Source organism: Anastrepha obliqua, chromosome 2, assembly GCF_027943255.1.
Source record: "Anastrepha obliqua isolate idAnaObli1 chromosome 2, idAnaObli1_1.0, whole genome shotgun sequence".
Lineage (NCBI taxonomy): Eukaryota > Metazoa > Arthropoda > Insecta > Diptera > Tephritidae > Anastrepha > Anastrepha obliqua.
The window spans coordinates 130,403,128-130,414,970 of NC_072893.1; the positions used below are offsets into that span (position 1 = coordinate 130,403,128).

General features: G+C 41.1%; 1 protein-coding gene across 1 annotated transcript; it reads right to left on the reverse strand.

Moving 5' to 3' along the window:
* Positions 1–4,211: 4,211 nt before the first annotated feature.
* LOC129239336 (2-methoxy-6-polyprenyl-1,4-benzoquinol methylase, mitochondrial) lies at positions 4,212–5,635 on the reverse strand. The gene is made up of 3 exons (XM_054874773.1): positions 5,318–5,635; positions 4,837–5,255; positions 4,212–4,734 (listed from the first exon to the last, which is right to left on the reverse strand). Exons 1-3 carry the CDS (start codon positions 5,562–5,564, stop codon positions 4,429–4,431), a joined length of 972 nt encoding a protein of 323 aa, XP_054730748.1. The 5' UTR covers positions 5,565–5,635; the 3' UTR covers positions 4,212–4,428.
* Between the last annotated feature and the right edge of the window lie 6,208 nt (positions 5,636–11,843).

Below are 11,843 nucleotides of genomic sequence, written 5' to 3' on the forward strand. Positions count from 1 at the left end.
CTATGGATGTCCGATGTGGAATAGTTAAATAGTTTTTATTCGAATAGCAGTCGCACTATCGCTGGCTATGGAAAACCGCCAGTTGCATATCTGCCACGAAAAATTTTCTAATAAAAACCCCTTGCTGTTCGGAGGCGTAGAACGACAACAATACAAATAACACAAATTGGAGACGAAGCTCGGCCAAACATCTGAAGCAAGAAGGGACTTTTGTTTTTATTACGAATATGCAGCATTGACGGTGATGTTGACAGTGTGCAAAGCGGGTGCTAAAGACTTGAATGCGTTGGTAGTGAAAGCTTAATACACTCGTCGACCTCAGTCATTTACCTTTTAATTGCATTTTAAAGTGTAATATTTTTGCAAAAAGTACAAAAATGTTGAACTACCAAAATTCCTTTGCAAAAATTTTAAAATATTGAGTAAGAAAAGTGAGTTTCAAAATCAAAGGTACAATTTCAATCGTTAAGTTTCTGAAGAGATTTCAAGAAAACTTTTTTTTTGTTAATACCTTATGTATGGCCACTATAGTGTATCGAAAACTTTAAACGCGCTTATCGACACAACGTTTTTCAAATCGACCGGACTCTTAACTAAACCATAAATCTCAGGAACTAAAAACCATAACATCTCAGGTACTTCAGGGTATTTAATTTTGTTTAGAAGGCATTTTGATCAGATAACTCGCTGTTCTCGTGTTTGCCCCGACATAAACAATCTTCTGCGCATAGGATAGGGTTTATAACGGAGATCTTCATAAACATGATTTTGAAGGCTCCCCATCAATGATCGCTTGCACTAGTTGAATAATTTCTGCAAATTGGGCAGTGTCAGAACGTTCCCCGTGTTTTTTGCGTTTTGTAGCAGATTCTGCATCGCCGCCTAATGTTTTCAATTTACTGCGAACCTTAGAAGGAATGAAGGGACGCACTTAAAAAAATTTGAGTTGTCTAAATCGATGTGATTTGCACATATAGGGGCGATGACTGCAGGTCTCTTCATTTGTTGAATTAAGTTGTAGTCGTCCATGTCTTATTTGAAAAATAGCAAAAAGAAATATAATGGTTTCTGGAACTTATAACCACATGGGTATATGCATGCCCTAAACTATCGTATATATATACATATATATATAATTGGCAATTACATCCTTTTCGGGCGTTTGGCTGAACTGTTTCAGTTTGCACGTTTAATTAGAACGGAAACAGAAAAAAGCATTAAATTAAAACAACTGTCATTCTGAACGAATACACACAAGGTGCACCAAGTGAAAGAAAATCGCTTAATCGGAATAACTAAAAAATGTATCTCTGAATTTATATAGTTTTATTGCATAATGTAAGAAAAAAAGCGGCACTAATATGAGTTATCTTTGAAAAAAATTAGCACAATCGCATTTTAACTAACATTTATTACCCCCTAATAATTTTAATTAAAAGCCAATGACAGTTATTTAGGCGAACATGAAAGTATTCACTGCAATTATATAACAACGCCTCAATGCTTATTTGTGAAGAATACAAAATAATGGCTTCGCCTTATAGATTTTTACAAATGTTGTTTTTGCTTTAACGAAACTAATTTTGGTCTATTGGCATTTACTTTTAATTGTTTTGATTTTCCTATAAATTAACTGGCCACAAATTTTAAATATTACGCCAGCGCCCATAACAGCGCTCAGGTATGCAGCGAAAATTTCACCTTAATTTGGGTGTACTACAAAAATTATATCATATGTGCATATGTTCATGGGTTTACATATACACATGCATACGCGCCTATACATGTTAGGTACATGTTGTACCCAATGGGCTGCATAGGCCATTTAAAGCACGAGACAAATTGATTGACTATTAGAAAATGTATGGATATGTCAAACCCATTGGTGGTGGTCAGATATGGGATGTGAGTAATATGCGTTGCATATTTTAAATATGTAAAACATTTGATATCTGCGGAAGGAAAACAATTTTGGAAAATGTTTTTTTTTTTTTTGTATTTTTCAAGTAATGGCAAAGCTCTGAGCATTTGTGAGTAGAGAAATCGAAATTGTCTCGATGAAAATATTCGCCTTAAGGCTATAATCCTAAGGCACGTAATTTTCAATTCGTTTTTCGCTCTCTCGTTCGTTACTCACTTCCCAATTATCCCTTGAATTACGTAATTTGCCATAAACACTTTTTAGATCGAATTATCTCATCTGTAAGTAATTTAGTCCTGTGTGGCACGTAGCGCCATCCTGCTGGAACCACATGTCGTCTAGGTCCATATGGCTCAATATGAGCCATAAGAAATTGGAAGGGCCGCCACGTCTACCGAAAAATGGGCGCAATCTTGTAACTTGCCATGATGATTTGGCATAAACAAGTGAATAATAAACAAAAGATTTGACAGATGTCACCAAAACAAAATGGCTGCCACAGGGCGCCAAAATCGACCCGCGCCAATTGAAAACCCCTTTATGTATTCTGACTTAACCAAAAATATGCTTATTAACCATGGTGAAAAGATTTTTAGATGTGTACTACCTAGTAGACCGTTATTCGGCTCTGAGCGAATTTGAATGACGAATTAGCCCCTAACCCCCATCCCGCATGCTTGACTGCGCTTTGTATGTGTTAGTGCAGTCGGGTGGCGTCGTGACACACGTATTTGTTGTCGGCTACACGTACGATGCTTGATGAAAATCAAAAATTTTGATATTTTCGTTTGACGCTTACTTTTTTGATCGTGTCGGAGTCTGATGGACAAAACAGCAGGGTTGTATTTAGCATTGAGGTTAGTATTTAGTGTGCGGTTGCCTAATAGTATATTACTCGTAAACACCTACATATACTAAAAATAAGCACAATCCGTATGAAATATGTACATAAATAAGCAAAAAATTTAAAAATTTATATGTAAATGAAATTATGTAAAACTGATATACATAAGTAATTTAATAATAATAAAGTTATGAACCCGAAAAACATAAGTTATAATTAAAAACATTACTTATTGCGATTTTTTAATATAACACAGAAAGTGGGTAACAAAAAAATGCTCAAACAACGAACAGAATAAGTTAAAGCAGATTACCTTTAATTTTTGTAAAATATCCCAAACTCAAATTTAATTCCCTTACCTACGCTTTTCAGCCATAGAATAATTACGTATATACAAATTTACATAAGCCAACACACAGTTTTCAATAAAATTACATTATGTACATAAGACTAATTAAAAGTAGAAGTCGAAAAGGATATAACGAGCTTTGAAGTCTATAAACTCACTTCAATTCAAATCATTACATTTCAACACGTCATTTCTCCGTTAATGTTGATGATAATCGCATGTCGGGTGTTATTGCATCTCGCATACATATATTTTGTTTTGCTATTAATGGCGCCACCATGCCCAAAAGCTCTTCAAATGTTTCCGAGTCCATTCGCATAAAATTTTTATATTCGTCTTAACATGATAATTTTAATTCACTTAAAAGATTCTCATGAGTAAACTTTTTACGTTTTGCGTACAGGCTTTTCATCCACACTTTTTTTAATCTCTTTTCTTCTTTTTTTTAACAAAACTGCAATAGTTGCAAGTAATAAAAATTCATCATCCGATGAAGACATATTTACTTCTAAATACAACTGTGGATTGATCGCTTTTTGTTTTGAACGTTACCGGGCAAACGACAAGCACCCGGCACGCACACATATAAAGTGCTTGTCAAGCAATGCTGGACCATGACCAGAGGCCAAATGACGTAGAATTCAAAGTTCCCCTCAATTTTTTTTCACCATACCTAACGAGCAACCCCGCTATCTATCATCCTTGCTTATTAACAGATTGCAATAATAGTGGAATCAATTGCAGCTTTAAAAAATCTTCTATTCTTTGTTCACATAACAGGGGCTTATTTTCACTTTTTTTAAATATCTCACATTGAAGTATGTCAAAACTTGTTTCATAAAATTTTATAATTATATGCATAACAATTCTATTAGCGCTCGTCTAAACAATTAGCAGACGTGCTCTGATTTAAAATCATAATTACTTGTTGCAAACCTGTCATACATAAATTTGTATTTACCATTGGATTTAATAAAAATGTTTGACGCTTAGAAATTGCAAAATATACACTCGCTCAACACAATAACTATCTGCCTTTACCATTTTTTGCTCGGTTTTGCATACTCTGACAGTTTAAAATTCAAACGATGATTACATTCAGTTTCAAAGGCATGTTATTATTAAATACAGGCATGGGAAAGTTTCGGCGTAGAGATCGCTCGATTTTTTTGACATTATTAAAATATATTTATTTGGCCAAACATCATTTGATTCGTAAATTTGCTGTTTTTATTCACTACTAATGCAATGTTTTTTCCTTTTTTTTTGACTTATTTATGTATTATGTGTGAAAATTAAATCTATGAATAAATACTATCGCAACTTTATGCCCGAGTGTATGCTCACCACGCCAAAAGTTAGATTCGTATAATATACCATATCAAAGCCGGCCTCTTCGATCAGTCGCTTAAACTCTTCTTGCCTCGGAAACTGCCTAATACTCTCCACCAGGTACTGATAGGGTTTCCATTGTCCCGCCAAAATTTGTCCCATTGGCGGTATTACTTGAAAGGAATATAGATCGTACAGCCGCTGCATTACATCATTCGTTAGATGGCTGAATTCCAAGCACATAAAACGGCCACCAGGCTGCAAGACACGATATGCCTCACTCAATACCTACAGGGGGAAAAGAAAGTTAATTACTCAATCTAACACTCTAGTCAGTTCAAATACTGTATTGCAGCTTGCACTGCAAATAGCATTCCTCCCCCTACCTACCTTGTCAATGTGCGTGCAATTGCGTATGCCAAAGGCGATTGTGTAGGCCGTGTAGCTGTTATCGGCAAATGGTAGCTGCTCTGCATCAGCTTGTTGCCAATCCATCGTAAAGTTTGGCAGATTCTTTATGCTGGGCAAATAAAGTTTGGCCCGCTCCTTACCTACGTCCAACATGTGCTGATTTATGTCCGCGATTGTTATATGGCTTGAGCGATTACCTATATTTTTTAGCTTGAGTAGTTGGTTGACATAACGAAAAGCAATGTCTCCTGTGCCGCCTGCCATGTCCAAAAGGCGTGTGCCGTGCAATGGAAACATATGATGCATAAATGTATCCTTCCAAATGCGGTGTATGCCAAAGGACATGGCATCATTCATAATATCATAAGAGCTCGCTACATCTTCGAAAACTTTGTGCACTACAACAAGAATACGATTTTTTCCTGTAGTTTTAACAACAAAATCTTTGTAGAGCCCTTACCTTTTTGTTCCTTCTCACTTTCTTTCACCTTTTGGTATCCGAAATGTGTGGTGCGTTCTTCGTTGCTGGTCTGCGTAGAATCAGGTCGGATATTCTTATCCCCGCTAAAATTTGTCGTTGGGCCAGCCGCTGCCTCTGTACTTTTTTGACGCAGTTGCGTTAAGAATTTCTGGCAGTTTGCATTAATTGCTCCATATTTTATGGAATTGCATATAAAATTTAATTGAAAGTTCCGCATAATACTCATATTTGTGTTACGTCCACTTTATATAAAAAAAAAACAAAATAATGTTTACGTGAGCCTACGTGCATTGAACAGCTGAGCACAGGCGCACACATACAAAAAAAATGTATGACTTATAAATGCGCACAGGGTGTTTTCTGTTATCGGTGTCACAAAATTAAGCTAGTGGTAGCACGGTAAGCACGGAAGCTTTTTGGTAGTTTTCCGTTCAATTGCAGGGAAATCTTCAAATTAGACAACTTAGCTTATGGCATTAACAATTATTAAATATTATGAGTTTTAGGTGATTTATAACATTACTGAGAAATAAGTGCACTCGGGATTAGAAAATTTAACAAATTAGGGAATAGCGAATATGCTTGTTGTTCGAATTAATTGTGAAATGCGAAAAAGGTGTCGCTAAAGGAAAAGCAAAGATGATTGGCCGGCTTCATTTCAGCTGGTGTTTTTGGTTTACTTTTTCAGTATTTTCATTTCCAAAAACTAGTAGTAAATAGTTCAGTAGTTGACGCAATGACTCCAACGAACCAACATGCGCGTATTCTGTGTTAATTTTTTTCCATATCATCACCTCTATGGAGTGAAGCCAGAAACAAGAACCTGGTGCTCGGATGCGATGCCAACGCGAGGCATGTGTTGTGGGGAAGCTCCGAGACAAACGACCGAGGTGAGTCTTTATATAATTTTATTATTAATACTAACTTATCGGTATGTAACAGGGGTAAAACTCCCACATTCACCTTTCCTAGTACGGAGTACTTCAGAGATTGGGAGGAAGTGATTGATGTTACTCTTCTTCTTCTTAATTGGCGCGATAACCGCTTACGCGATTTTGGCCGAGATTAACAAAGCGCGCCAGTTGTTTCTTTCTCGTGCTAACCGGCGCCAATTGGACACACCAAGTGAAGCCAAGTCCTTCTCCACCTGATCTTTCCAACGCAGAGGAGGCCTTCCTCTTCCTCTGCTACCACCAGCTGGTACCGCATCGAATACTTTCAGAGCCGGAGCGTTTGTTTCCATTCGCACGACATGACCCAGCCAACGTAGCCGCTGGATCTTTATTCGCTGCGCTATGCCTATGTCGTCGTAAAGCTCATACAGCTCATCGTTCCATCGTCTGCGATATTCGCCGTTGCCAACGTGCAAAGGTCCAAAAATCTTACACAGAATCTTTCTCTCGAACACTCCAAGCGTCGCTTCATCGGATGTTGTCATCGTCCAAGCTTCTGCACCATACGTTAGGACGGGCATGATGAGAGTCGTGTAGAGTGTTAATTTTGTTCGTCGAGAGAGGACTTTACTGCTCAATTGCCTACTTAGTCCAAAGTAGCACTTGTTGGCAAGAGAGATTCTACGTTGGATTTCAAGGCTGACATTGTTATCGGTGTTAATGCTGGTTCCTAAATACACGAAGTCTTTTACAACCTCAAAATTATAACTGTCAACAGTGACGTGGGTGCCGATACGCGAGTGCGCCGACTGTTTGTTTGAAGATAGGAGGTACTTCGTTTTGTCCTCGTTCACCACCAAACCCATTCGCTTTGCCTCTTTATCCAGTTTGGAGAAGGCAGAACTAACAGCGCGGTTGTTAAGGCCAATGATGTGAATATCATCGGCATACGCCAGCAATTGTACGCTCTTATAAAAAATTGTGCCTGAGCGATTAAGTTCTGCGGCTCGTACGATGCTCTCCAACATCAGGTTAAAGAAGTCACACGACAGCGAGTCACCCTGTCTGAAACCTCGTTTGGTATCAAACGGCTCGGAGAGGTCCTTCCCAATTCTGACGGCGCTGCTGGTGTTGAGCAACGTCATCTTACATAGCCGTATTAGTTTTGCGGGGATACCAAATTCAGACATCGCGGCATACAGGTAACTCCTTTCCGTACTGTGGAATGCAACTTTGAAGTCGACGAAAAATGGTGTGTGTCGATTCTCCTTTCGTGGCTCTTTTCCAAGATTTGGCGTATTGTGAATAGTTGGTCGATGGTAGACTTTCCAGGTCTGAAGCCATACTGATAAGGTCCAATCAGTTGGTTGACGGTGGGCTTCAGCCTTTTACACAATACGCTCGCTAGAACCTTATAGGCGATATTTAGAAGACTAATCCCGCGGTAATTGGCACAAATTGCAGGATCGCCCTTCTTATGGATTGGGCAGAGCACACTTAAATTCCAATCGGCAGGCATGCTTTCATCCGACCATATTTTGCTTAGAAGCTGATGCATGCACCTTACCAGCTCCTCGCCGCCATGTTTGAATAGCTCTTCACATTCTCTTTGACATGCGCAGCTGTCACCGTTTAACAGGTTCGAGAAGTGTTCCCTCCATAATTTAAGATTGCTCTGTACGTCAGTCACCAGATCGCCGTCTTTGTTCTTACAGGACAACGCCCCGGTCTTAAAACCTTCTGTAAGCCGCCGAACTTTCTGGTAAAATTTTCGGGCGTTGTTCCTATTGGCCAGCATCTCAAGCTCCTCGCACTCACGTATTTCGGCCTCTCGTTTCTTCTGTCGGATAATACGTCTCTCTTCCTTTTTTAGCTCTCTGTAGCGATCCCACATGGCTCGCGTTGCGCCCGATCGCAGCGTGGCTCTATAGGCGGCATCTTTTCTTTCGGCGGCAGCATGACATTCCTCGTCGTACCAATTGTTTTTTCGGGCTCGCCGGAATCCGATTTCTTCTTCGGCGGCGGTACGTAGAGAACGAGAAATGTTGCTCCATTGCTCGCGCATGCCGGTGTGTTGGGCAGTGCTCTCCGAGAGCAGGAGTGAGAGTCGAGTGGCGAATCTTCTGGCTGTCTGTTGCGATTGCAGCTTTTCGATGTCGAACATTCTTTGCGTAGGTAGATGTACGTTTTTTGCTGCACAGAGGCGTGTGCGCAGTTTGGCTGCAACAAGGTAATGATCCGAGTCGATGTTGGGTCCTCGGATCGTACGTACATCTAATACACTAGAAGCGTGTCTTCCATCTATCACAACATGATCGATCTGGTTTCGCGTTTTTCGATCTGGAGACAGCCAGGTAGCTTGGTGAATCTTCTTATGCTGGAATCTGATGCTACAGACTACCATGTTTCGGGCCCCGGCGAAGTCGATCAGCCTCTGTCCGTTACCGGATGTTTCGTTGTGCAAGCTGAATTTTCCGACTGTGGGACCAAAAATTCCCTCCTTGCCCGCCCTGGCGTTGAAGTCGCCAAGCACGATTTTTATGTCGTGGCGGGGGCAGCGCTCATAGGAACGTTCCAAGCGCTCATAGAAAGAATCCTTGGTCGCATCGTCCTTCTCTTCCGTCGGGGCGTGGGCGCAAATTAGCGATATGTTAAAAAAACGGGCTTTGATGCGGATTGTTGCGAGACGCTCGTCCACCGGAGTGAACGACAGTACTTGGCGACGAAGTCTCTCTCCCACAACAAATCCGACACCGAATTTGCGCTCCTTTACATGGCAGCTGTAGTAGACGTCGCAAGGTCCTATGTTTTTCTTACCTTGCCCCGTCCATCGCATCTCTTGGATGGCAGTGATGTCAGCCTTTACTCTCACGAGGGCATCAACCAGCCGGGCAGAGGCACCTTCCCCATTAAGGGACCGGACATTCCAGGTGCATGCCCTCAAATCGTATTCCTTATTTCGTTTGCAGGGGTCGTCATCAGTGTTGGAAGTTCTCATCCGAGGCTTTGTTGCTGTTTTCATTGGGGGGGGCTTTTTAAGTGGCGGGTCCCAAACCCAGCGCACTACCAGCTATGCTGGGATGCTTCGCCTTCTCACTTTAGCTCACTCCCGAACGGGTGTTCGGAAGCTAACCAGAGGATACGTGGGCTAATCCCGGACGTTGTGAGCTGCTTGAACCATATGTAGAAGAATCGTCCTGGCCACTCCCAAGTGAATGGCGATCAGTAACTTTCCCCACTTGCGTGGACTTCTACACATGGAGCCATCCTCCATTGGTTACTCTACTGTCTGAAAATAGCTCAGTAAGGGTAGATAATTGGAGGGTATCCAATAAAAGGTCCTTTTCTGATCATAGTTGGATCCTGTACGATTTGGATCTTAAGGTAGATCAATCCCTACCGTATTAAAATCCTTTACGAACCAACGGGAAGAGGTTCAAAAATGTAGTAAACAAGAGGATAGGACAGACTCCTATCCCTCAAATCAACTCTCACGGAAAACCTTGAGAGTAGGGTCATAACACTGGAAAAGGCATTTAGTACAGCCTACAAAACGTCCTACCCCATAAAATTTAGCAAAAAAAACTCACCTTTCTTTCCAAAGACCACTCAATGGCTTCTTGGGTCAAGAAACCTGATGGAGCTTGGACTGCTACAGCAGAAGAATCGCTAGAGCTTCTGCTAAACACGCATTTTCCGGGATGCAGTGCTTACGAAAGTGAGAGGGGAAACATTAGGCGGAGCCAATATAATCCACAGCATCTTGCAAATGAAATTATTACCAAAGAAAAAGTTGCATGGGCAATCAAATCTTTCTCACCCTTTAAATCTCCGGGGCCAGATGGGATCATTCCAAAGATGTTACAGGAAACCTTGGACTGTATCCTACCATGGCTAGAGGAAATTTTTAAAGCGTGTTTAAACTTAGGCCATATTCCAGATAGCTGGAAACTAGTCAAGGTCGTCTTCATACCAAAAGTAGGTAGAAGAGGACATGAATCAGCGAAGGACTTCAGGCCAATCAGTCTTTTGTCTTTTCTGTTAAACACTTTTGAAAGACTTTTGGATACGCACCGCAGAAGCTCTTTGGAGAGCTCTGGTATATCAACTGCACAACACGCATACCTTAAAGGCAAATCTACGGAGACAGCGCTTCACGAGGTAATCGGAACAATAGAGGGCTCTCTAGAGAGCAAACAAATGGCGGCATTCTTGGATATCGAAGGCGCCTTTAACAATGTTAGCACAGATGCCATCCAACGGGCGTTGATAGACCTGGAGGTGGACAGTTGCATCAGTAACTGGGTCATCTCCATGCTAGAAACCAGGATCATCAAAGCTAATATGGGTAATATCAACATAACCAAGAAGGTCCACGGGGGCACTCCACAAGGGGGAGTATTATGATGATGTGGTGGTTATGGTGTCAGGACTGTGTCCAAATACGATCAGTGGGATCATCCAAAGGGCGTTAGGCGAGCTTAACTTTTGGGCCACAGGATGTGGGCTAAGTTTAAACCCGCGTAAAACAGAACTTATGCTCTTTACCACCAGATACAAGGTACCAACTTTTACCCTACCAAATATCAACGGACAAACTCTGTCTTTATCAACCAGTGCAAAGTACTTAGGGGTAATTTTGGACTCCAAACTTAGCTGGAAGTTAAACGTCAAAGAACGGGTAAGGAAAGCAGAAATTGTACGCTTGGAAGAAGATGGGGTCTTCAACCTAAGCACACATTATGGCTGTATAAGGCGGTTATACGACCCATTGTATCGTATGGTTCGGTAGTTTGGTGGAAAGCTCTAGGGAGAGAGTACAATACCAAATTACTCGGCAGAATACAAAGATCAGCCTGTGCAATAACGGTCGGTGCAATTAGATCATGTCCTAGAGAGGCTCTCAATGCACTGACACACGTTATTCCAATAGATCTACATATAAAGAAGACGGCAACCATGAGTGCATTTAGGTTAAATGAAGCGGGTCGCTGAAAAGGAAAAACTTATGGTCACGCTAGTCTGTTATCGCGACAAACTCAGTTAACCTCGGTGAGGACTGACTACATCGTCCCGATGGTAACGTTCAATAGGAATTTTGCCACACTCTTTCCATCTAAAAAAGAATGGAATAGGGGATTCTCTCTAAACAACTTCGATACCACAGTCTATACAGATGGCAGTAAAATGGATTGTGGTGTTGGAGCTGGTATATATTCTCATAGACTTGGAATTGAAAAATTTGTGCGTCTCCCTAATACCAGCAGCGTCTTCCAAGCGGAAGTACTAGCAATTGGGGAAGCCTGTAGGTTACTAATCGCAGATTTCTCTTTTAAGGGCAATATCGCTATTCTTTCGGATAGCCAAGCCGCAATCCAGGCGCTGGACGCGACTATAACAACCTCTAAAGTGGTGGAGCAAAGTGGGAATAGTCTCACCAACTTGAGTGAAAACCATAGAGTAACCTTAATTTGGGTTCCGGGACACCGGAACATAGAAGGTAACGAAAAAGCTGATGAACTGGCAAGAGGGGGATCTGCCATGAATAGCGCTCTTGCAGTACCAGTATTCACTCCACTAGGTGCGGTCAAGAATGCAATTTCCCTAAAATA